General features: G+C 43.7%; 1 protein-coding gene across 4 annotated transcripts in view; it reads right to left on the bottom strand.

Annotated features, from left to right (window-relative positions):
• The window catches only part of TANC2 (tetratricopeptide repeat, ankyrin repeat and coiled-coil containing 2), a 368,300-nt gene that overhangs the window by 10,558 nt on the left and 330,555 nt on the right, over positions 1 to 27,187 (bottom strand). For all 4 annotated transcript variants that reach the window (XM_018065318.1, XM_018065319.1, XM_018065320.1 and 1 more), the window contains 9 exons: positions 26,666 to 26,774; positions 23,751 to 23,873; positions 22,611 to 22,847; positions 19,186 to 19,371; positions 16,881 to 16,974; positions 7,919 to 8,052; positions 6,832 to 6,955; positions 1,076 to 1,251; positions 457 to 589 (listed from right to left, as the gene is read on the bottom strand). In XM_018065318.1, the coding sequence (XP_017920807.1) occupies positions 457 to 589; positions 1,076 to 1,251; positions 6,832 to 6,955; positions 7,919 to 8,052; positions 16,881 to 16,974; positions 19,186 to 19,371; positions 22,611 to 22,847; positions 23,751 to 23,873; positions 26,666 to 26,774 (1,316 nt within the window). The remainder of the gene's footprint in view (positions 1 to 456; positions 590 to 1,075; positions 1,252 to 6,831; positions 6,956 to 7,918; positions 8,053 to 16,880; positions 16,975 to 19,185; positions 19,372 to 22,610; positions 22,848 to 23,750; positions 23,874 to 26,665; positions 26,775 to 27,187) is intronic.

Raw genomic sequence — 27,187 nt, 5'->3', positions numbered from 1 at the left:
AGTGAGAGGCAGGCAGCAAAAAAGCCAGCATATCAGCCAACCCTCGTCTACGGGTCCGTGGGAGGGGCAGCGGAGGGGGCAGCAGCCGCAGGGACCCAACAGTCCGAAGCACATACAGAGCAGGGCAAAGCGAAGGCTCGTGGCATCACAGGGATCCAGGATGCTCACAGGGCGGGGCTGCTGCCGAGGCAACAGCGCTGAGATGCACTTAAGGTCAGAGCAGCCTCCTGGCTAAGGCGACTCGGGCATGGCTGATAACCACGTGACTTTGGACACAGGGTAGTGTAGACCAGGGCTCTTCTCTGGGCCAAGAATCTTTCTGTTCATTCGGATAATAACTGGGCCCGGGCAGAGGGGAGACTATACACGTTCACGCCGAACGCTCAGGGCAGCCAGACCACTGGGCCAGTCTGGCCGCTGGGCACAGATGGCCAGCACCTTCCTCCTTTCTCCTACCTATCTTGGCTCCTTTCTTCAGAAGGGTGACAACAACAGATGTGTTCCGGCACCCCACAGCCCTGTCCAGAGGGCGCATTCCGCTGTAGTCCACGTGCTCGATCATGGCCCCGTGATCCACCAGGAACTGGACCTAGGACGTGATCAAGCAGCATGGTCAACCCAGGTGTGAGGGCTCCAGCTGCTGCCTGCCCTTTCGTTACCTGCTGGTGTGAACCCAGGGTGCAGCCGGAAAGAGCCCGCCGGCCAATGCAGGACACACGGGTTTGACCCCTGGGTCGGAAAGATCCTCCAGAGGAGGAAATGGTAATCCCGTCCAGCATTCTTGCCTGGGAAATCCCATGGACAGAGGAGCCTGGCGGGGTACAGCCCATGGGGTCATACAGTCAGACACAACTGAAGCCACTGAGCACAGCACAGGTGTGAACCAGGCGGGACAGCGCTGGTATTCCAGGGCCGGATCCCTGTTCCTGGTTTTCAGTCGTGTTTGGAATATTCCTGAGCTCAAGCAAGTACAGATCTGAGAACTTCATATCAGGAATCATCAACCCCAGACAACACTGTGGATGGAGAACCTTCCCTCCTCCTCCCACCCTGGGGGCTGGTTAAAGGCACTCACCACCTCAGCGTCACCGTAGAAAGCAGCTAGATCCAGTGGGGTGCGGCCGTTCTTATCGGCGTGGTCGGTGGCAGCCCCGTTATCCACCAGAGAACGGACCACCGAGAGATGACCCTTCAGACAAGCCCAGCTGAGGGCGGTCAGTCCTTCTTTGTCCATGAGAGCAATGGAGGCACCTACAGAGCAAGCACATCACAGGGCTGAGGAAACAGGAACAACAGGGGAACTCACAGCAGGAACGAAAGCTGGGTTTTAAGGTGTGCGCGTGTGTTCAGTTGTGTCCGACTCTTTGCGACCCCATGGCCTGTAGCCCGCCAGGCTCCTGTGTCCATGGAATTCTCCAGGTAAGAATACTAGAGTGGGTTGACATGCCCTCCTCCAGGGGATCTCCCCAACCCAGGTCTCCAGAATTGCAGGCAGATTTTTTTTACCACTGAGCCATTTACGGCGTATATTTGGCCAAAGCACAGCTTCTGCTTCTGGTGTGTTACCTTTTAATAAAACTGTTAACAAAACTGCTGCCTTGAGTGGTCAGTAGAAGAGTCCAGTTCTTTGGACATCCTAGGTTCTGCATCCTAGGTCTCTCCCGAAGCTTACTGTCTCTCCAGAAATTTCACTACTCCCCGGTGAGAATCCTCTACTTGGGCCAAAATGGATATGCTCCCCGCCTTGAGAAACCCCCACAAGTGTTCCTGTACCCTCACTTCCGGTTATGTTGGTCCCACATGTGGACACCTTTTCTTTCCCCATATGGGACTTGCCTCAATTCCCCCCATTCTCTAGGAACCATCTCAAACCTCCCTGTCTCCAAGAGGCCTCTCCTGCTCACTGTTACCTCATCTTGAATCTGCTTGACACATGTCACCTTATTCTGTTGGTTTTTTTTTTAATGTATGCCACTTAAAGTAATAAATTCTCAGAGAATGTTTTCTGAACTCAGCAAAAGTCTTTCATTTTTAATAGTATAAACTCCTTGAGAGATTCTCATAGAATAAGGAGCTCAGAACATGTTTATCATTGATGATAGCACCAGGCCAGCTTCTCCCTCCTTAGAGTGGGAGGGAAATGGACTCAAGGGAAGAGGCTGGGCCCAGGCCAGGAAGGGAACTAGGAGTTTAATTAAACTAGTCAGCCTTCAACAATTCCACCCTCACTCGCTTTGCCTATTTTATATTTTGCATCTTCTTTCCCTCAACATTTCTCTAGGAGTAAGCATACTTGACACACTGTTTTGTAATTAGTCTAAAATTCAATCTACATTTGGTCCTCAGCCTAGACTGCAAGCTCCTGGATGGCAAAGAGCCTGTCATTCCCTTGCGGGTTTTGAAGAGTACCTAAGTTGACTCTTTCCACACAGTTGGCGTGTCATGCTCACTAACAAAATGAGATCAACTTACTGCACACACAGTACACTTTTCAGGCTGCCTCCTCGCTGGATGTCAGATCTGATTTGGATGTCAGATTAAGCTCGGGACCTGCCACAGCCAGGCTCTGGAGCTCCTCGGCAGTCACGTGGCCTATCCCCTCTGTGTCCCAAGACGTCAGATAACCAGATTCTGGCTTCCCATGACAGGATGAAGGGCTGGATGGTACCATATTCCTAACCCTGAGGAGAGTCATCTATATACTGGGTTCTCTAGTTTGCGACTCAAATGCTGATTCTAACACGGAATGAATTTGAATGAATATGGGACAGAATCTAAGGAGGTTTCTCAGATGCAGCATCTATAAATTTCCTGGACAGAGTCTCCAGTGGTGGAATAAGCAGAATAAGAAGGTTCTGGATATATATTACAGATAAACTGATTTTTACGAAGATGAGGGAAGCTGGAATTTAAGAAAAGGAGATACATATAAAAAATATATTATTCAATTTACTCTGAAAATTTGAAACCTTTTTCTCTCTTTCCTTCTCCCAGCAGTTAATAGAATCGCAGTTCTCTCAAACATCTATTTACTTAGTTTAAAACTTAAAAAATTTTTATATTGGAGTATAGCTGATTAACAATGTCATGATAGTTTCAGATGGACAGCAAAGGGACTCAGCCATACATACATATGTATCCATTCTCCCCCAAACTCCTCTCCCATCCAGGATGCCATATAACATTGAGCAGAGTTCCAAGTGCTACACAGTAGGACTGTGTTAGTTATCAATTTTAAATATAGCAGTGTGTGGACTGATGTTAAAGCTGAAACTCCAATACTTTGGCCAGCTGATGTGAAGATCTGACTCATCTGAAAAGACCCTGATGCTGGGAAAGATTGAGGGCAGGAGGAGAAGTGGACGACAGAGGATGAGATGGTTGGATGGCATCACTGACTTGATGGACATGGGTTTGGGTGGACTCTGGGAGTTGGTGATGGACAGGGAGGCCTGGCGTGCTGTGGTTGATGGAGTCGCAAAAAGCCGGATATGACTGAGTGACTGAACTGAACTGAGAGGTCCATCCCAAACCAAGTCTCAATTTTAGAACTTTGTGGAGTTCTCGTCAACTCATCTATCAATATGTCTTACATATGATAAATCTTTATATCCACAATCTTTTTTACAACTGGCCCTTCTGTTCTATGCTAACTGCCACTGCACCTGGATTTGGCATCGCCTCTTATCTATTCAATGACAATGGCTTCCTAATTGATCCCCAGGTCCACTATCATCTCTTCATCAACTCAACTATTCATACTACTGCCAGATTTTTTTTTTTAAAGCACAACTCTGGCATTGATTGATTCCCTTTTAAAACAATCTTGAAAGCCTCCTTATTGCCTTCAGAGAAGTCTAAACTCTTTTAATCTGTTCCTTTTCTTTTTTCTTTTTTTTTTAAATTTTAATTTTTACTTTATTCTACTTTACAATACTTGTTCCCTTCCTTAGCATGACTTTCTTCACTTATTCATTTCCGGCTGTGCTCTCTGCTGCTGTGCAGGCTCTCCTCTTGTGTGGAGAGCGGGGGCCACTCTCTGGTTGCAGTGCTCCTTCTCATTGTGGCGGCTTCTCTTGTTGCTGAACACGGGCTCCAGGGCAGGCAGCCTTTCAGTAGTTGCAGCTCCTGGGCTCTAGAGCGCGGGCTTAATAGTTGTGGGGCATGGGCTTAGGTGTTCCTCAGTATGTGGGGTCCTTTTGGATCAGCGATCAAACTCATGTCTCCTGCCCTGGGAGGCAGATTCGGATTCTTTACCACTGAGCCACCAGGGAAGCCCCAATCTCTTCCTTTTCAACTTCTTTCCATATACGTTTCCAACAGTCCTCATGTACATCACCGGACAACTTGCTTATTTCCCCGGTCTTGCTGTGTACCTTTTCCTCTTCTCTGACCTTTCATTTACATTATGTCCCCTCCCTGAATACAGAACATTTTTCCTACTCAAATTTCAAAGTCTGTCCTGTTCTAACTCAAATATCTTTATCAGCACACTCAGGATTATCTGCTTTTTAAGGCAGTTACTTATCTTTGTTTCATCCCCTCCTTGCCAGATTATAGACCCTTTGAAGACACGGATTATAGTGTATTAATTAAAAAAAGATCACAGTTCTTAGCACAGTGTTTTGCAAATAATGTAGGCTAAATATACATCTGTAGAATTCATTGAGAGAGAGTCTCTGATTTAAATGTGAAAGAACGAAACAGTATGGAGATCAGAATGCCTGCAGTGAAGGAGGACGACTCTCTGAAATCTGTCTGATGATCTTCCTTTTAAAAATTATTATTTTAGTCGAAGGATAATTGCTTTACAATATTGTGTTGGTTTCTGCTGTACATCGACATCTGATGAGCTTCTCCTATGGGTGTGCGGCAGACCCTGTGTGGTCATCTACTGCTTACCTGTGGTGAAGGGTCCTCCCTTTTCCAGCAGACTTGGGTTGTTCTGGGACATTTACTCCTGCCATGTCTTATCCTGAGTATCCAGGCATATCCCCCTTGTTCCCCAACACCCATGTCAGCAGAATGAAGGATCAGTCAGTTCAGTTCAGTCGCTCAGTTGTGTCTGACTCTTTGCGACCCCATGAACTGCAGCATGCCAGGCATCCCTGGCCATCACCAACTCCCAGAGTTTACACAAACTCATGTCCATTGAGTCACTGAATCAGTGATGTCATCCAACCATCTCATCCTCTGTTGACCCTTCTCCTCTTGCCTTCAATGTTTCCCAGGATCAGGGTCTTTTCAAATAGGTCGGCTCTTTGCATCAGGTGGCCAAAGTATTAGAGTTTCAGCTTCAACATCAGTCCTTCCAATGAACATTCAGGACTGGTTTCCTTTAGGATGGACTGGTTGGATCTCCTTGTAGTTCAAGGGACTCTCAAGAGTCTTCTCCAACACCATAGTTCAAAAGCATCCATTCTTTGGTGCTCAGCTTTCTTTATAGTCCAACTCTCACATCCATTCATGACTACTGGAAAAACCATAGCCTTGACTAGATGGACCTTTGTTGGCAAAGTTATGTCTCTGCTTTTTAATATGCTGTCTAGGTTGGTAATAACTTTTCTTCCAAGGAGCAAGCGTCTTTTTATTTCACGGCTGCAGTCACCATCTGCAGTGATTTTGGAGCCCCCAAAAATAAAGTCTGCCACTGTGTCCACTGTTTCTCCATCTATTTGCCATGAAGTGATGGGACTGGATGCCGTGATCTTTGTTTTCTGAATGAAGGATAGATACTGTGAAACCAGGTTGGTCCAGTGGTTTGTACTAGGGAAGCAAGATCCACTTTGCACATGGGGAAAACAGTTCTCTGGTTTGAACCCACTTTTGGGAGTCCGAGGTAGTGAAGACACATCTTTGGGGGTGAGAGCTAAAGATCCAGTAAGTCTCTGACTGAGCTATAATTTGAAATCTGAGAACAAACCTTGCCTTCTTCCCACATCAACTACCCTTCAGCAGCTCCAGCCTGGGCATGATTTTCAGGAGCTTGTTTTTCTTGAAGTGTATGTACTTGTGGATATTAATTATGAATGATGGATGATCAGATCCAGTTTACTCATAGGGGAGGCTCACTGGGATGGGAGTCAAGGCTGGTCGCAGTCACATGACCTCCTGCTTCAATGAAACACTCAAGCTCCACTAGGTGGTACTGCAGAATCAGCGACTGGAGCTTCTCTACTACAGAGGTTCCCGCATCACTCATTACTGGTCTGCAGAGGTGATTCAGGTCACAGCCCTTGAGGGGAGCCTGGAAGGCTCTGGATGGTGTGACCACAATCTCCTTTAACTTACCTCTCATTCACCAGGAATATGTGAATACTGGTAAATGTTAAATGGAATTTATTACAATAGGAGGATAATATTAACACCCTGATTCCTCAAATACGGTCCCACGGTCAACAATCATTTAAACCTTCATTTGCTTCCTTCGGATACAAGAAAAGTATTAGTTGTGCAGGCTGACAAAAGAATTGACAAAGTTAAAGTCAAAATACAGTCTCTGGAAGATGAACATTTATTGAGTGCATATTAAAAACTTCAAAGTTGGGAGAGTACTGATTTGACTTAAAGAACTTATACTATGTAGATTTGATTAGGATACCAAAAATCCCTCAGGCCATAAAGAAATAGAGAATGTCAGAATTAGAAAGGCACCATGTTAGAATCAGAACATCAGAATTTAGAAGAGAATAGAGGAGATAAGACTTTCACTTTCTAATCAAGTGGATAAGAATAATCATTCTTAACACCTCTTGGAATCCATCCCTGGAAATCACAAGCTTTGGGTTTTGATGGGTACTGACCATCAAGCTCTGGCATCCTAGGACTGACCTTGAGCAAGGAGAAAGTCCACAGTTCCCAGGTGGCCTTCAGAAGCCGCCATCATCAAGGGAGTACGGCCCTGCTTGTCCGCCATGTTGACATCAGCTCCATGAGTAAGTAAAAGATCAACGATCTGCAGGGGCAGAGAAGGGGGGATGGATGAGCCAGAAAGTGCTGCTGAGCAGACACATGCATGCCACCCCCACACCACGTGAGCTCCCTGCAAATCACCTCTAACGAAACTTGCCACTGCAAGAACTGCCTCTAGTTTCTGCATGGTTCTAGTACCATGGGATTTGATCACTGACTTTCTTAGGGAGAGCCAAATGAGAACTCAATTCTAAATGTCTGACTCAGCCACTGAGTAAAAAAAAAATCAAGATTAACAGAGGCCAAGATGTAGACTAAACAATCCCAAAATGGAAGAACCAACACGAGTCACTGCCTATGTCAGGGCCATTTTATTGACTTCCAGGTGTTGCAAACCTGCCTGCAGTGAATATTTACCACTGAACAGAACACAGTAAAGTGCCTCTTACAACTCTTCAGCACTGTTTGGCTCCCAGGACTACTCAATTTTTTTCAAAGATTATAACCAATATGCTTTCTTTTCTGTCCTACCTAGAATGTAAACATCTGGAAAGATCATATAACTATTAATATTATTAGTTGTTTTTTGGTCACTAAGTTGTGTCTGACTCTTTGTGACCCTGTGGACTGCAGCATGCCAGGCTCCTCATGTCCTTCACTATCTCCTAGAGTTTGCTCAGTTTCATGTCCATTGAGTTGGTGATGCTCTCTAACCATCTCATCCTCTGCCGCCTTCTTCTCCTTTTGCCTTCAATCTTTCCCAGCATCAGAGTCTTCTCCAATGAGTTGGCTCTTCACAAATTTACATACATCACATTTTCTTTTTGTTAAGTTAGAGACTCCTGCAAGTAAGTGGTTGGCAGGCATCTGTTGAACCTGCCAGAGAACCTGTGGATGCTGTGAGATAACCAGTCAAAAGTAGCCAGTCTTTCTATCCAGTACAGATCATCAGGATGATTCTGCATACTGACTTTCTGACACAGTCTCAAAGTAGCTACTTGCTTACCTGCCAGTGGCCTTGGCGAACGGTGCTGAAGAGCGGCACGGCTCCCCGGCGGTTGGGCTGGGCCACAGCTGCCCCCTGCTCCAGGAGCAGACGACACACCTCTAGCTTGCCCCTTCCGGCCGCAGCTGTTAGGGCTGAGGGTAGAGAGCGCAGCGTCAGGACAGGGGGGCTCGCCCTCTCCAGCCTCTGCCGGGAGCAGGGCAGCACACCTGTGTCTGATGGATGCAATTGCTACTTTACCTCCAAGAATGATGATTCTGGCTACTCTTGCCAGGAAGGAAACTTTCAAAGAAAAATAATGAATAGAACCACATTTAAAAGGGCTTACATATATGGAGACAATTATGATAATAAATTTATTGAAAAATCACCTCTGACCAAAACTTAATTGGTTTCATTTATCCTACCCAGACTGCCTTTTTTCTGCTTTCAGCTTATCTCTTTTTTGGTACCCCTTTCAGCTACAAAACTTTCACTGGTATGTGCATGGGTAAGACTAAAGAAAGAAGGGTATTTGCAGAGGAATGCTTTTTTAAGAATTATCTAGGAATGACCTCTGGGCCAATTTCTACTTCTGGGCCCTTAAATTCAGAGACCAAAGTCAGAAATGGCAGCCTTAATTTTGCTGACTTTTTAAATAACAGTTTGCTGTATTGCTTTTAAGAGAGTTTTTACAATAAAGATATATAAAAAACTGTAAAAAAAAAAAGAAAGAAACTTCAGTTTAAGCTTTAGGCCAGTTTTCATTCCTTTTCTTCATCAGTTGAGATAGAAGTTTCTAGTACATGTGCAACCATTTTTATATAAAGGTCAAAACTGTTCAGGGTAAGTTTTAAAGATGAGAGAAGAAGTATGACAAAGGCTCTTTTCTTCTGAAGATAGAATAATGGAGTTGCAGATAAAAAGCAACTATAGGGAGGAAAAAGGGCACTCCGTGTGCAGGAAGAAACATAAACATTCTTCTGTGTGCTCCAGTCCATGTTTATGACCTCTGATAGAGTGGAGATCTAAAGAGCCCTTATTTCATCCTTTGAGTGCTATTTCAACAGTAGTTAAGAGGAATCTGTCGATATACCTTCTAGTAAGTCCATATTTGAACAAATACGTGCTTGTCTCTTTCTAACCAGGGATTTCAAACATGTACACCTAGTGTTTTAGATGGGTGAGGGTAGGGAGGATGGTAAACATTGTCAGAAAATGGCAGGAGTTGTGTTTTTCAACAAAGAGGATGGAGACCTTTTTTCCCACGGAGACTTGAAAACCTGATGTGGTGATCAGCAGGCTCTTCCTTTCTAAGGGTCACCTACTCCAGTGATAAATCAGAAGAAGATAATACTTGGCAGGTGCAGACAGGATTTCAGTTTGCAAATGTTGGGATCTAATCAGGGAAGCAATTGAAATTCAAATCAAATGGTCACTTTTTTTCATCTAAGCACAAATTATGGCATTTTGTCTTTGAGACTGGCCAAATTTATCCGGAAGTGACTCATATGCAAAAGCAAAACTACCTGTAATTTTCTCTAAGTTAAACCTGCAAAGAGTAATCTTTTCCTTCCTCCAGGATAGAAGGATGTCTGAAAGAAAATGTGACTATTTTAGAAGATATACTCCTTCTTAAACTAGATATATGTAGGCCTTGTCTGATGTGTATTCTTTTGTTTTATTCTGGCACGTTTAACCTAGGTACTTCTGTTCTGTTCCTCACAGAAGGGCAGAGGCTTCCTTCTATCTGAGGTGAGGGTCATTTCCAAGTTGAGTTACAGGTACTGATGGGTTTGACTGTTTACTTGACAGAGAAGTTTTGTCTCTTGTTCTTTAAATCAAAGTGATTGATATTCCCTCTTTCTCAAGTTCACATTTCTAATAGTTAAGGGAAAAAGAAAAACCTTCAGTTCCTGGGTCAGAACACAAGAGTAGCTTAAGAATCTGACAATCATCACATCATACACACTGTTGTTCAGTGACTAAGTTGTGTCTGACTCTTTGTGATCCCGTGGACTATGGCACACCAGGCTTCCCTGTCCTTCACTATCTCCTGGAGTTTGCTCAAACTCTTAAGGCGGTGATGCCATTCAACCATCTCATCCTTTGTCTCCCCCTTCTCCTCCTGCCCTCAACCTTTCCCTTAAATGTTGCATGTCAATTATATCTCAGTAAAGCGGGGGGTGTGGGGGTGGAGAAAGAACTTGACTGGCTTTGAAGCTCGTTAGGAACCATAAGAATCATCTTGTTGGTACATAAAAGAAGAGGTCTGAAAAATTTCTAACTCTCCCAAGTTTAAAGCAGCTGCTGGGGCAGGGTTGCAGCAAATCTCCGTTCAATGTCTTGTATGTTGTGTGGCGCATGCATGTGCAAATACATTCTTTTTTGCAAAAGAATCTATAGCACTCTGGAGAAAATACAGACAGTATTTCGTAATCAAGCCTCTCATCAATAATGATGGCTCACAGAACACAGCTGAAAATTCACAAACAGTGCCCGTCCTGAAAATTAAACTTAATACTGTCCACTCTAATCTGAAGTCATGTTGCTGGGGCTGGCCCCTTTCAACCCACTGGACAACACATTACATGAGAGGGAATGTTCCATTCGGCCTTTCTCCTTGTATCATCTCTGCTGCTTAAGTTCTGATGTCATTTGGCAGGAATCTCCTGCTGATAGCTGGACATGGTCATTAACACAGCTGGCCAACTTCATCTCAGAACAACACAACTATGGAAAATTGGGTCTGTACTTTTCAAAACACAAGAGCAAGGAGTTGCTTTGGCTGGATTTTTTATATGAGTCTTATCAGAAACTGTTAAAACTTTTTGAAAGAGAGACGATTAAGGCAAAGCCAGTTCTGTGAAACAACAAACTGCTTCTTAGAGCAAACATTAACAGCCAGGAGCCCAATCTCTTTTCCTGAGAGACCAGTAATGGAATTTGTTCCTGGCTTGTCAGCATCTGATGAGATTATCTGACCAAAATGGTCCTTTTTCAAAGGGAAACATCTAAGGAGTTTGAAGAGACAGACAGGATGCAGCTCAGGGTTGAGGAAACAGCCAAAGTCTGCTTGGATGGGATAATGCTGATGCTAAATAGAAGGCAGAGGAGCAAACGGTTCTTTTGTTTATCTTTTGTCAACCTTGAAAGAGTACAGCACAGACAGGTCATGTAAGACCAATGGGCTGGAGGTGGTGGGGGAGACATAAACATCACGGCTATCCAAAACAACATTTGTTAGGTAAGCATTTATGGAGCTATTTGTCAGATCCTGTCTGCTCTCAAGGAACTCAGGGTTGCGTAAGGATAAGAGACAAATAAACAAATATACTGCTATACAGTGTGATAAGCACAAAAGAGATAAGTCCAAGGGGGCTGTCTGGAGGTGACACAGACCAAGAGTGTCTGGGAAGGTCTCCAGGGAGAGATGACAATCTGAACCAGATGCTGAAAGAGAAATAGGAGACTTATAGGCAAGGGCATGGAGCAGCTTTCTAGGCACAGGGCGAGCACGTGTAAAGGCACCGAGGTGGGGACAGCACGTTTACCGTTACTGGAGAAGATGGGCAACAGAGGAGGCCAGAGATCATGACTGGTCTTTTTAATGCTAGTTTTTATTTATTTTTTTTGCTGCACTGCATGGCATGTAGGATCTTAGTTTCCTGACCCCAGACTGAACCTGTGCCCCCTGCAATGGAAGCGTGGAGTCTTAACCACTGGACTGCCAGGGAAGTCTCTTTAGGCTGCATTAAAGCTACAGGTGGTCAGTGAAGGGTGGTAACCAGGAGAGTGACATGGACAGACTGTGGCTTAGAAATATCACTTTGGTTGAAGTCTGCGAGGTAAGTCACAAAAGGGTAAGGCCTGAGATCAGATCAGCTAGGAGGTAGTTGCAATAAACTAGATAAAAGATGATGAAGGTGTGATTTAAGGGTATCTTGTTTATTTTTTGAACTTCTGCTACTTTGGGACCATGGGATGGCTCAGGTTCTCCACAGTTGCTAGAAGCTTTTTAATGCTGGTTTTGTGTTGAGACAGAGCAGAGGAGGGACGACTGAGCAATCTTGTCACCTTAAGTGCTGGTCTTCTGTGTAGTTCTATAAGAAATCTGTGAAAACCCTGCAGGATGGGAGGGGGTCAGTCAGATGGTGAACGCTCGATGTAGGCAGACGCTCTTTGGAAGGACACAAAGGCCATAAAAGTAGGATGAAAACAAACAGAATATTCTAGTGACCTGCTTTCAGAAAATCTAATATGTAAAAATTACATTTCAATAAATATTTCACTCTATGCTAGGATATCTTTCACTGACTCTAACAGGCACTTTCTTCCCTCTGCATTTTAACATCTCGAAGTCAGGATGTGTCTTATAATTGATGTGCTAATAAAGAACTCTGTCAGTTTTATAGGCAGAGAGTTTTTCTTTTCTTTTTGGAATGGTACATAAAATAATGGCTATACAGTAATATAGTAAATGATACAAACTGTTGGAAACATCATGACCATCATTTTTAAGTAAATGTGTATTAATACGTATTGTGTGTTGAGGCCAGGGTTATAGATATAAGCCCCTAACCAGCTGGCTGCAGGCCACATATTTCACTCTCTATATAAGAGAAACAAATAAGATTTTGCCATTGGAGGGCACATGATTCAATGGGTTATTATAAATTTTAAATGATTATGTGCTGTAAGTTAGAAAGAAACATGGACACTTAGTAAACCCATCACTACAGACACCAGTGCTAGTGGGAAAGAGTCTGCCTGCCAATGTAGGAGACACAAGAGACTCTGGTTCTATCCCTGGGTTGGGAAGATCCCCCGGAGAAGGGAATGGCAACCCATTCCAGTCCTCTTGCCTGTAAAACCCCACGGACAGAGGAGCCTGGCAGGCTATAATCCATGGGGTCACAGAGGGTCAGACATGACTGAGCGACTGAGCAACTGAGCACAGTGCACAACAGAAAAGCAATTAGAGCCTATTCCATGTTAGTGGTGAGTTCCAGAGACATTTCTTACATAGCGAAGACATGGTTTTTCAGAAAGTTTTCTGAAGTCAAATAACTTTATAGCTCTATAAATTATACTGCAAATGCATTTCATTCTAACTCATTTAAATAACATCTTATGTTCATAATGCTGAAATTAGTTCATCTAAGTATCAAATTAAGTACAACACAATTCTGACCACAAACAAACTGACATGAAATTAATTTTTTTATACAATCTTGAGATATGGTACATATTATGAAAATTAATATAACAAACTTTATTACATACTTTGATGCAGGAAATATTTTAAAAGTCCTGAGGCCATAAAGTTTTACTCTAATAAGAAATTCATATCAATAAAAGTAAGTCTTCCACTTAGTTCACACCCTTTTTTGTTGTTGTTTTCAGTTCAGTTCAGTTCAGTCACTCAGTTGTGTCCGACTCTTTGCAACCCCATGAATCACAGCACGCCAGGCCTCCTTGTCCATCACCATCTCCCGGAGTTCACTCAGACTCACGTCCATCGAGTCCGTGATGCCATCCAGCCATCTCATCCTCTGTTGTCCCCTTCTCCTCCTGCCCCCAATCCCTCCCAGCATCAGAGTTTTTTCCAATGAGTCAACTCTTCGCATGAGGTGGCCAAAGTACTGGAGTTTCAGCTTTAGCATCATTCCTTCCAAAGAAATCCCAGGGTTGATCTCCTTCCGAGTGGACTGGTTGGATCTCCTTGCAGTCCAAGGGACTCTCAAGAGTCTTCTCCAACACCACAGTTCAAAAGCAGCAATTCTTCGGCACTCAGCCTTCTTCACAGTCCAACTCTCACATCCAAACATGACCACAGGAGAAACCATAGCCTTGACTAGACGGACCTTAGTCAGCAAAGTAATGTCTCTGCTTTTCAATATGCCATCTAGGTTGGCCATAACTTTTCTTCCAAGGAGTAAGCGTCTTTTAATTTCATGGCTGCAGTCATCATCTGCAGTGATTCTGGAGCCCCCAAAAATAAAGTCTGACATTGTTTCCACTGTTTCCCCATCTATTTCCCATGAAGTGATGGGACCAGATGCCATGATCTTTGTTTTCTGAATGTTGAGCTTTAGGCCAACTTTTTCGCTCTCCTCTTTCACTTTCAAGAGGCTTTTTAGCTCCTCTTCACTTTTTGCCATAAGGGTGGTGTTATCTGCATATCTGAGGTTATTGATATTTCTCCCAGCAATCTTGATTCCAGTTTGTGTTTCTTCCAGTCCAGCATTTCTCATGATGTACTCTGCATAGAAGTTAAATAAGCCGGGTGACAATATACAGCCTTGACGTACCCCTTTTCCTATTTGGAACCAGTCTGTTGTTCCATGTCCCGTTCTAACCGTTGCTTCCTGACCTGCATACAGATTTCTCAAGAGGCAGGTCAGGTGGTCTGGTATTCCCATCTCTTTCAGAATTTTCCACAGTTTATTGAGATCCACACAGTCAAAGGCTTTGGCATAGTCAATAAAGCAGAAATAGATGTTTTTCTGGAACTCTTGCTTTTTCCATGATCCAGCGGATGTTGGCAATTTGATCTCTGGTTCCTCTGCCTTTTCTAAAACCAGCTTGAACGTCAGGGAGTTCACAGTTCACGTATTGCTGAAGCCTGGCTTGGAGAATTTTGAGCATTACTTTACTAGCATGTGAGATGAGTGCAATTGTGCGGTAGTTTGAGCACTCTTTGGCACTGCCTTTCTTTGGGATTGGAATGAAAACTGACCTTTTCCAGTCCTGCGGCCACTGCTGAGTTTTCCAAATTTGCTGACATATTATTGAGTGCAGCACTTTTACAGCATCATCTTTCAGGATTTGAAACAGATCAATTGGAATTCCATCACCTCCATTAGCTTTGTTGTTTTAGAGCAGTTTAACGGGCTCACACCTCTGCCCCCACATTTGTACACACCCCAACTAGAGCTGTCCATTTGTTACAACTGATGAACCTACACTGATGCATCATGATCACCCCAACTCCATCATCTGCATTAGGGCTCACTTTTGGTGTTGCACATCCTGTGAGTGTGTGGACAAATGTATAATAACCTGTTATCTACGGTTACAGTATCATATGAAGTGTTTTAACTGCCCCTCAAATCCTCCGTGCTCCACCTATTCACCCTTCCCCATCTTCCCCAACACCTAGCAACCACTGATCTTTTTCCTTTCTTCATAATTTTTACAAGAGCTGTGTGTTTTTTTTGTGTGTGTTTTTTTACTTTTGGCAATGGATGTAGTATGGTTTAAATTTCCTTTACCAGGAAGTTATTTTTCTTGTTAAAACTCCATTTCAGGGTTAATTCCCCCCAAAAGGTCTGAGTTCACACACTTTTTGAACATTTTGAAGGAATTCCTTCAAGGAGAGCACTAGAATATGTGATAGTCATCACTATGATTGCATGCTAAGCTGCTTCAGTCATGTCTGACTCTGCGACCCCATGGACTATATGTAGCCCGCCAGGCTCCTCTGTGCATGGGATTTTCCAGGCTGAAATACTGGAGTGGATTGCCACGCCTTCCTCCAGGAGATCGTCTCGACCCAGGGACTTAACCCAAGTCTCTTATGTCTCTTGCACTGGCAGGCGATTGCTAGTCTGTGATTTCTGTCCACTGTCACCACTGGGCCGCTACTTCTGTTGCCCTCCACAGCGGTCACACACACGTGGCTTGGAACGGGAGACTCTGGGGGGACGGCTTGCTGTGCTGGGAGGCTGAACTGATGGGGCCTCAATCATACCCCTCCCATAGCTCCGGGTCTCAGGACACCACTGCCATTGCTCCCGGCCAGCCCCTTCCCCTCAATATGTCCTCTGGCTTCCCTCAGGGTGGAGCCCCAGAGACAGCAGCTGTTTCCAGCTGCACATTTTCCTTTAATCTGTCACGGGCTCTTAAGCTGCAGCTGCCTGGCATCTGCTCCCTTTGGCTCTGACAGAGGGGAAGGATTGTTTGAGAAGCAAATTCCTGAGCTTTGGACCATTCCACACGGTGTTGAGGAAGCCATGAAACCGATGTAAGATTTGTGCCATTGTGGAAACATCCCAGTTCAATAGGTAATTATAAATTTGGAGTGAATTCAAGCATTTTCTTTGATTTTTAATAACGTTCTGACCCAAACCAAAATGTATCCCCCTTCTTGTTTAGTAAAATATCCTCCCTAAATTGGCCATCTCAATGCTGGTCTCCTTCTCCTGGCAAATATGACACATATCTGTGGCGACAATAGTTTTCACTGCCCTGGTTTCATAAAAACATATAAAAGGTTACTAATGTTTTTCCAGATGTTCCAGTTTAGACTTGGGGGAAAGACAATAAACATTTCCTGCAAAGGCCACAAGGAAGATGCTTCTGTTTATGGAGTAAGTACCAAGCAATATAGAAATAGCTTTGCTACAGATGGAGAGAGACTGTGCAGGGCTGTACCCTACGGGGGGCAGGCCTTTCATTCTGCATCCTGATACCAACTGTTCTCATGACGCATCAGTTTAATCATGTCAGGTACCACTCACTCTACCGCGGTAACATTTGCTTCATTTAAGCTGGAGGTATCGATAAAAATTTAACTTCTCGGTTTCTAACTATAGGGGAAATATTTATTCCTAACTACTACAAGGATCTCTCTCTCTTTCACACACACACAAAGTCCACAACTATTTTCTGTTCTGGCTTGGCACACTGGAAGGAAACTTTCAGTCTTTTAAAATATTTGGAAACAAGAGCGGGGAAAGTTTTGTTTGAAAGAAGACTCCAGGGCTAATGGCATGGTGCATCCAAAGGGAGAGAGGACTGAAAGAAGGAAATTGCCTGACTTTTTACTTTGGCTGAATTGGTCTCCAGTGCAAGAGCCATAAGACAGAGAGACTTGCCAAAGATCTGGCGGAGAAAACACCTGGGAGTGAGACGCAGAGTGTCTCCATACAAACACAGTACATTCACGAGAGAAGAAAGAGCTGTCCACGAGAGGTACCTGTCTCTCCCCAGAGACTGTCAAAGCTGTTGATCTGTGCTCGCTCCACCTCCTCTTCATCTTTTTCTGGAAGATCAAGTAGGTAGGAGACAATCTGAAACAAGAAGTTGTGTCAGCTCGACGTTCAGGTGGAAAACGATACACTGATACTGTGAACCCGTGAGGTTTGGAAGATTCTGGATAACCCAGTGCCACTCTCTTGCACACCACAGGAGTCAGAACAGATTGTCCTCGCAAAAAAATGCAAAGCTGCCAAGATGAGCATGCATTCTACCCGGTACAGTGTACATGTTTCCCTTGAATGCAATTAACTTACGCAGCATGTGATCTTAAAAAATTACATATTTATCACATTTGAGTTAAAAAAGCAATCCCTCTTCCTCCTAATAAAACTATCAGAAAAAAATAAAACTAACAGAAAAAAAAATCAATAAGCAAAAACCAGAAAGTAAATATGGAGAAAACTGAGGGCCTGTACTTTTTCAGAGTAGAGCTATTATCTTCTTTTATTTTTTTTCTCTTAGAATTACAAGGACTGTTTGGGGACACTAAAAGGAGAATGTCTGCTAACAACAAAGGCAAATGACAGCTCTGTTTTCAGGAATCTGACTATAAGGAGCGCTAAACAACCTTCCACAGATAGTAAAAGTTCCAATTTTACTTAATATTCCCTTGGGGACATATCAGGTCAGTGGAAGAGGTGGCTGTCTCACTGAAGCATCCCATGCAGTGTGAACCAGCTTGTCCTGGCCCATGAAAGCTGGCTCTTCAATTTTCGGAGTTTTGCAAGCCGGTTGTTAAACAAAGGTGTTTATTAAAAACTAAATAACAGGGAGGGATTTAAAAACAATTAAATAGCAATGATGGGAATTCCCTGGTGGCCCAGTGGTTAAGACTCTGCTCTCATTGCCAGGGCCCAGGTTCGATCCTTGGTCGGGAAACTAAGATCCCACAAACCAGGCAGCAGAGAAAAAAAATAAAAAATTAAATAATAATGAAAGAAATTACATCAATAGATTAAAATATAAAATCTCATAACTTCCTAATTATTAAATTACATTTTACTATTACGTATGCTCATGAGGTTATTTATACTGACTGTGTCTGCATGGTGGCAGTTTTACATAATGGTGTGCTCCTGTGCATCTCTTTGAAACTCTGCTCAGTGTTGGTGGCTTGAAGTCAGTCATGGTGGGGGTATTTGCTGTTGTTGTTCAGTTGCTAAATTGTGTCTCACTCTTTGTGATCCCATGGGCTGCAGCATGCCAGGCTTCCCTGTTCTTCACTATCTCCTAGAGTTTGCGCAAACTCTATATTCTGGAAATTGGCAAATTCTGCAGATCAGGATTTGATTTAGTGCAAAAGCTGAAAGAGGTTCCAGTTTAATGAATATAATTTGTATGAGGGCAAAATGTAGTTTGACAGTGAATCACACACCAGATTTAAAGACAAAATTATTGGGAAAAGAGCAAACGGGTGCAGTTTCATTTATCAAACTACGGTTGAGTTGTAACCACAGGGTTGGGTATGGATATAAATTTAGCAAAAATTGACAAAAGCATTCAATTAAGAGTATTACACAATTCATTATTATTTGTAAACTGTGTGTGACATGTTTTTTTATATCAGTAAATTTATAATAAATTTAAGTCTGTATGTACACACACACACACACACACACACACACCCCACTCCTGCTGCACTCTACTCCCCTCTCCAAGGCTGGCTGTTAAACATTTCCTAGCACACTACCAATTCCACATATTGTGCCACTACATTACTTTTATTAATAAATAACTTAGCAAAAATACCATCTGCACAGTGTTTAACAGTTTACAAAGCACCTTTCATATCAACCTTATAAAAAAGAATTTATTAGAAAGCCTCACTATACTGGTGGGAGACTAAGGTTCTAAGAGATGAGTTACATTGCCCAGAGCCCAGAGCCAGTGTGGAGGAAAGCTGAGCTTCAAACCTGGTCCTTTTGATATTCCATCTCCCTATTCCACTCCAGCCACCCATGTGAACAAAGGTCAAGAAATAACCCCCTGAGCCCAGTGCCATTGTCTGTTAAATAGGGGTGGAAGATGAGGAGGAATCAGATTAGATAATTCCTAAGGTCCTTTCCAACATCATTCTAGGTACCCTGGCATCTCCCTATTTCTCAGACCAATGACCAAAAAGCTACTTCATATTAACCTGGCAATTTTGTAATAATGCAATTATTTTTTCCCTGGTTTCCTTCAAGACATAGCTTGAAAAAAAAAAAAAAAAAACACCCAAGCCTTACTGGCTGCTTTCTTACCTCAGTGTAACCCATGCTGGCTGCAGCGATGAGGGCCTGCTGGATGGCGTGGCTCTTCTTAAACACCCCCTGCTGCTGGCCCGCCATCGTCCAGTCACACTGAATTAGAAACTTGACGACCTCCAGGTGACCTCGGAGTGCGGCATGGACCAGGGCGCACTGCCCATTCTTATCTAAGTGATCCACCTGTGGGAGGCGACAGAGAAACCTGTGTGAAAAAGCCTGTGGCTGTCTCCCCAGTCTCGTTTCGTCCACTCACTGCACAGCTCTGGCCCACGAAGATTCATCTTCTCCCATATTCTTTGGACCACTTTCTGAGAAAATTCAGGTGATATTCTTTTACTTAGGCTAGATCTTCACTGAGCTACAACTCTGGCAGATGCTTCTCTGGGGAGACTATTTGTATAACATCAGGCTTTTGTTTTCACATCAAAAGAAACCGAAAATATGCCCCAAACGACCCCAAACTCCAGCTTTGCTTTCCTGATGTACACTCTCCTTTGTCCTCAAATAGGTCTTTTCAGACTCAAATCTGAAAGGTTTATAAGCTCTACTGGCACAAAACACTGTCTTTGAAATCATGAAAGGGAAGAAAAACATCTTGAAGCTTAAATTTTCTGGTGTTCCAAGGAAGCAAAGTATCTCATATCATGAATCACACAGTTAACCACTAAGCTCTGGCAGATGCCACTTCTTTCTTCCAATGGGAGGGCGGAATCGTGACGATTTGGCCAAAATGGCTGGAGGGACTTGGAACTTAATGCTAGACTACGTTCCAGCAGCAGTTTTTACAGTTGTGGTGTTGGTTACAGGTTTAGGCAGAAAGAGGAGCCTGATTAAGAACAAGCTACCAGAAGGTCCCTAGCCACAAGTCTCAATAGATGAACAGCCTCTTCTGGAAGGTGGGCAGGGTGTGTTCCAGTGCTTATTAGAGCAAGCGAAGCCTAAGTTCTGTATCTGTTTCTCTCCAGCTTTAGTTCTACACAGCCATCCAAATAGCAAGTGTCTACTGAATGCCTACTGTGTGCAAGGTGCTCTTAAACCTTTAACAGAGTGAGGCTGAGAGAAGTCAAATGACTTGTCTAAGCCCTCATAGAAAGCAAGTATCAATGCAGGCTTCGACCAGGTTGTGCTTGATGCCAAAGTTGATGGTTTTGATGACTTGCCTCCTCTCTCTCATGGAAGGCAGACAGTAAGAGGTTAAAGAACAGTAAGGAAGCGGTGGTAGCAAGTAGAGAGGACTCTTAGGACAGGTTCAGTGGATTTGGGCGGGAAGAGATGGGATGGTGGTTTCTGGTTAGGAGAGAGGAACGTCTCTCTTTAGGGTTAGAGAAGACATTTGTAGGTTTGTAGAAACTGAGAAGAAAGGTAGCGTAAATTTAGAAAAAGAATGAAACGATGTTAGTGAAAGATCAACATACTGAGATTAAAAAATACAGGTGGGAAAGTCCCTGATGGTCCAGTGGTTAGGACTCCACACTTCCACTGCAGGGGTCACAGGTTCAATTCCTGGTTGGAGAACGAACAGCCCAAAAGCCTTGTGGTGCAGCCTATGTGTGTGTGTATATATATGTATATGTGTATATGTATACAGGAGGCAATAATTTTGAAAAGGAAGGTAAACACTTCCTCCTCTGGGGCAGAAGTAAAGTAAAAGTTCGTAAGAATTAACAGAGTTTTGAGATAGAGGCACAGTGAGACAAACACAACCTTGGTAGTTGTAGGAGGGCAAAAGAGTTTTGATGGGGTCTCAAGAAGATCATAGATGATTTATGTATCTTCTCTGGAGAAAATGAGAAATAAAAATGATAGCTGAGCAATAAGAAAGACCTAGCTGAGATTAGAATATGTATGAATTTATAGCAATAAGGCCCAGTTATCATGCTGTTTCTAGAGGTGTTTATCCAAATGACTAGGACATTATAGGTGGACCATTTCTGTGTCACAGTTAGCATTTACAGCTCAGGGACTTCACTGAGGTCCCCAGGTCCCAGCTTTCAAAGGAGTCTTGGGAAAGAGACCCAGTTTTTCTCTGGTAAGAACACTGGACACCTCAGAATGACGTCATTTATGTTGTTGTTCAGTTGCTAAGTCGTGTCCGACTCTTCGAGTTGCCATAGACTGCAGCATGCCAGGCTTCCCAGCCCTTCACGATCTACTGGAGTTTGCTCAAGATCATGTCCATTGAGTCGTTGATGCTATCTGACTATCTCATCCTCTGCTGCCCTCTTCTCCTTTTGCCTTCAATCTTTCCCAGCATCAGAGTTTTTTCCAATGAGTCGGCTCTTCGCATCAAGTGGCCCAGAGTATTGGTGCTTCAGCTATAGCATCCGTCCTTCCAATGAATAGTCAGGGTTGTATATTATTTACAGTTCACTGCAAACCCACCCAAATCCTCAGTTTGTTTTCAGAATGGAAATAAAATGTTCCATAGAAGTCTACATTTTTGAGACCAGCATCTCTCCTTTTTAAAAAACACGAATTTTTTAAATTGTATCTTTTGCTGTGCTGGGTCCTCACTCTGTGTGGGCTCTTCCCTAGCTGTGGCGAGAGCAGGGGCTGTTCTTTAGTTGTGGTGCCTGGGCTTCTCACTGCAGTGACTTCTCTTTTTATGGAGCAGGGTGCACAGGCTTCGGCAGTTGCAGCACACAGGCTCAGTGGTTGTGATTCCCAGGCTCTAGGGCACAAGCTCAGTAGCTGTCGCACACGGGTTTAGGGGCTCTGCAGCATGTGGGATCTTCCCAGACTGGGGATTGAACCCGTGTCTCCTGTACTGGCAGGTGGATTCTTCAACCACTGAGCTACCAGGGAAGCCCCCTGGTATTTTTTTTTTCCCAGCAATATTTTGAAATTGAATTTTATCATATCAATGGCTCTTGAGGTACTATTAAGCAAATATATTTTACAGAGATGTTTTGAGAGAATTAAATACACTAACAGAAACACTCTTGAGTGCTTCTGGGTCAGACAGTCATCTCAGACGTCTACAGGGGTATCTTCAAGGCTAGATGAGGGTGCCTGATTTCTGCTCTTACGTTCATGACTAACATGAAAGGCTGAGAGTTCGCAGGTGCCGTTCAGATCAGACCTCACAGTGCAGACTCCTTGCTCCCCCACTCCTCTTTCCTCACTCTGAGCTCAGAAGAGAATTTCTTGGTTGTGAGCTGGGGACTTTTTGTGGCTGCTCATAAATGCAGTTTCCTAAGTATCTCTCAAAAGTTTAGAACTGTGTCCAGAAGCAGCCTGGAACGGGCCCAGGGCAAGCAGTAGGATGTAATCAGAGCCAGTTCTTCCTTTGATCTGCTTCCTAATAGGATCTGATGTATATTCTACCTACACTCACGAGGCAACACAGGAGATACGGACGAGTCTAAGATGGGAAAAAAGACACAGGGAAGGAAGAACAAGTGCTGGGCAGCCGTTACCTTGGCCCGTTTCTTGCACAGCAGCACTACGATGCTCAGGAAGCCTGCCGCTGCAGCATAGCCCAGGGGAGTCAGGCCGCTTTCAGAGGAGGCATCCACGTTGGCCCCAAACTCCAAGAGCAGAGCCACCATTTCTGTGTAACCAAGATGAGATTGGACACACAGAATTGGAGCATTATTCAAAACTTCTGTCCGGTAATTAATGTTGGCACCTCCCAAAATCAGCAGTCGGCTGACCTAGTCGTAAGAAAACAAACGGAAACGATACTCACATAAATATCAGTTATATCCTATCAGTCATCTTTTCTTAAGTCATCTGCATGCATGCACGCTGAGTTGCTTCAGTCGTGTCCAATTCTTTGCGACCTTACAGACCACAGCCCACCAGACTCCTCTGTCCATGGGATTCTCCAGGCAAGAACACTGGAGTGGGTTGCCATGTATTCCCCTCCAGGGAATCTTCCCGACCCAGGGATTGAACGTGCCTCTTTTACATTTCCTGTACTGGCAGGCAGGTTCTTTACCACTAGCACCACCTGGGAAGCCTTAAATCACCCTCAATGAGTGCCCAGAAACACTGAGTAACTTCTTTATTTTAAAATCTCCATTTGTTCCTTTTTTAATACCTTGCCTTTGGAAAGGGATGTGAAACGTCTCCTTTATACAAACTACCCAGGTACTAGAGTAAACTGGAGAAGGAAATGGCAACCCACTCCAGTGTTCTTGCCTGGAGAATCCCAGGGACGGCGGAGCCTGGTGGGCTGTCTATGGGGTCGCACAGAGTCGGACACAACCGAAGCGACTTAGCAGCAGAGTAAACACCATCCATACTGTAGTGCACTCTCCACTAAGTGAACTGTTGGACAGAAAAACTTCTACTGAAACAAAAGTGATCTAAGAATGTTTTACTCCGTAGAAGGAGCAGGACTTATTCTATAAATCAGACTCATCTTATAGAAGATCAACAGGTTTGATTTTCAATTCACAGAATAAAATGTAACAATTTAAAATATATCAAACTATTAATAAAAGGTTAATTAATAGGAGAGTCAAAGATCAATCAAATAACTCCTAAATGTCCTCTGAGTTTTACGTTTCATAGTTAATTTTTCAATCTGCCTGTAACATAGATGCATTTACCTTTATATTTGGTGTGTAGAGATTTCGTAAAGATGCCAACGCCATGGACAGACCTTCTGTGCTGTAGGAGATCCAGAGGCCTTGGAGGATGGAGGATGACACGCCAACTTTTTTACTCAAACCCTGAAAAAGAAACAGAGACACAGTTAAGTGATCAGCCCAGCTAAAAAGTACCCTCGGCAGTAAGTGAGGAGCCTTTGGGTTTGTGGTACTAACAAATGAGAATAGAGTCTTGCTCTAACAACATCTGGCATAACAAAGCCAGCCCGCTGAGGGGGACAGACTGGTCCTATAGGCACAAGCTAACTAAACTGTTTCTATCTCAGCAGTCTGTGACAACAAACCTACTCAATACCTCTCTCTTCTTTTTTAAAAATTATTTATTCATTCATGGCTGGGCTGGGTCTTTGCTGCTACGAGGGCTTTCTCTAGCTGCGGTGAGCTGGGGCTACTCTCCAGCTGCGGAACTCAGGCTTTCACTGTGGTGCCCTCTCTAGCTGCAGAGTGCGGGCGTGGCTGCTCTGCATCATGTGGGATCTTCCTGGACCACGGGTAGAACCCATGTCCCCTGCACGGGCAGGCAGATTCTTAATCTAGACCACCAGGGAAGTCCAGCAGGTTTAGTTTTAATAGCGGTAATAATTAAATACGACTGAGCGACTGAACGAACTGATAAATATACCAAATATCCTGAATTACAGACCCTCAACCTTATATTTTTAAGGTGATTAATGACATCATATGCAATTCTTCATGAACAAAGATAAAATAAGGGAAATTTAAAACTAATTGGAAAGAAATATAAAGTGGATTATATGTTACTGCTGATTGGCGGTTCTAAGTGATGCTGATTATAAGCACTGAGTCTGTCTTTGCCTTTTCATGACCCTCAGCTGATAGGAACTGAGAATTCTAGCAGTCTGGGAGAAGTCGATCGGTAGGGAGCACTCTGCATTTGAAGGACCCTGAAAAGTGCAGCATTAGGAAAACCATGGTCCAAGTCCACACTCTTCAGCTTACAGTCATGTCATCACCACACGTTATACACCCTAGTATTTACGGCCTGAAACACACAGGGAGCCAGTCATATCTCAGGCAACCATGTCGTCTGCAGCAAAATAAGATAACGCTGCGTCAATGACAGGAGTGTACGGTTTAAGTGCAGGCTGGTGGCTGGCAGGAAGGAGGGGACTGAGGGGAAGATGAAGTGGGTAAAGGGATCAGGAGGTACAAACTTCCAGTTATAAAATAAACAAGTCATAGAGATGTAAAAAAATAAGTAAACATTGTTTTCCACGTATTGGATACAGTCACATGGGATGAAATGAAATTTCATATCATTTATCTGTTTCAGGTGGTATTTATTTTAGGGTGCAGGGCATACAGACAGGCATTGACTTCTCTGCATCTGATCCCAGGCTGAAGGTGATGCTAAAAGCTTAAGTGATTAAAATCATGATGCTTAATACTGAAGCTATTTTCCCATCTAACTGAAGGATAATCACCTCGGAGTCTGTAGAACTGGCAGGCACTTTTTGGTCCACTTGAAGATGGAATGAGACACCTTGCCTGTTAAAATAGTCTCACTCTGCTCCCATTAAGTAAGCTCACTGGGTAAGGTCATTTTTGAATACAGTGATTTGTTAGATAGACAATTATGATTCAAATACAGGACTTGCCACTGTGGGCTTCACTTCTGTCCATCTGATGAAAAGCCTTCCCCAGCTATGTGCTTATATGCTGGGGAGAATTCGTTGCCCTTCATGCTGTTTTCTCTCTGAAGAGAACTGTTTTATCTTTAATAGTATCTCTTGGGGGAAGTCCAAGCAGGAGGACTATTTAAGATCCCTGAATTTCTCAGTCCAGAGGCAGCAAAAGTGGTCTGAAGAGACTGGGACTGGAGGTGGCAGATGCAATAGCAAACTGCAGACTAGAAAAAGCAGGAGAACAAATTTCTTCCTCAACTTCTGTGCTCTGTTCCACCACTGCTATCTAGACTATAAATTCCTTGAGACTAGGGGCTGTACGCTTTTGGTTCTTGTATCCCTAGTACAATGCCCCAGCAAGCACTGAATACACAAACGAATGCATACATGCACCCACAGACAGATGTGTGCCCTTGTCTGGGATCTCCATCCCAGCTGTGCGGATGCTGAGAGAGAGAAAGCTGATGCTTAAGAGCTTATGAAAGTTTTGAAATGACTAGGGGAGAAACGGATTATAATTTCAAAAGAGGATGGGGAAAGTAGTTTAAAGGAAAGTTACAGTTGGTTCTAGACAAAGAGTTTGAAATTCACAGCACCAGGAGTATTAAAATCATCATCAAGACAACGATAAGAACATGCAAAGAGTGACTGCTCTCAGAGACTTTTGAAAAACACTGTGAAAACCTGTAACTAATGTTATATGACTATTCTCAGCAGATGGCAGGTCATAGGACAGTGGTTCCCAGCCTTCTTGGCACCAGGGGTTGGTTTTGGGGAAGACAATTTTTCCACTGATTGGGGTGGGGAGAATGGTTTCGGGATGATTCAAGCACATTAAATTTATTGTGAACTTTATTTCTATTATTATTTTATCAGCTCTACCTCAGATCATCAGGCATTAGATCCCAGAGGTTGGGGACCTCTGATGTATGAAGTATACATGACTATATGCTTCTTACCTAAACGATTATACATGTTCATTTCCTAGAAAGCCTAGCAATCCATTGAACTGGGAGATGATAAATGTGGTTTTCTTTCCATAGTCCTAGGGAGGAACAGGCCAGACATTTTAGGAGATGGACCAACTCTGCAACAAACTAATTTCAGAAAGCAGGGACCACACTGACATAGCGGGCAGCTTCATACACACAGTGTTAAGGAACGCCTGCTGGAAATGGAAAGAAAAACACCCCCAACTTCTTTAATTACCTTAAAAATGTGTGCTTTGAGGATGTGATGTCCCAGTTCAATTGTCTGCTGTCGGTTTAGTTTTCCCTCTTGGCGGGAAAACCAGAAGGCAAGTAATGTGTGACCACTCCTGCAAAGAGAGAGACTCATTTTAGGAAATTTAATGCTCCAACTCTCCTGTGGGTGGAGGACTGTGCACGTCGAGCCATATCTCCAGTGAAACTCTGTCTTGTTCACCCAACTTCTTAGGGAAGGGCACCCGCTCCTGGGCAAGTAATGGTACTGAAAGGTTCCGAGCTTTTCCTGGTCCTTTACCCAAATCACATGTGTGAATATCACAAAATGTCACTTCTGGTTGGCTTACACCCTTCCCACACACAGATGGCATTAAAGGATCCATTTTTATTTTCTGTCTCTGTCAACTCCTCTTATTTCACCCATGCTTTAAATGTCAGTGTTGCTTCCTCAGGATCTTGTTTTTGGTCCCAGTCTGTCCTCTGGATTAGCTCATCCATCCTCAGAGCCTTTGCCATTACCTAAACC

The sequence above is a fragment of the Capra hircus genome, chromosome 19 (assembly GCF_001704415.2).
Source record: "Capra hircus breed San Clemente chromosome 19, ASM170441v1, whole genome shotgun sequence".
Lineage (NCBI taxonomy): Eukaryota > Metazoa > Chordata > Mammalia > Artiodactyla > Bovidae > Capra > Capra hircus.
Note: the sequence above shows the minus strand (reverse complement) of the source record. Positions and strands in the feature narration are given on the sequence as shown.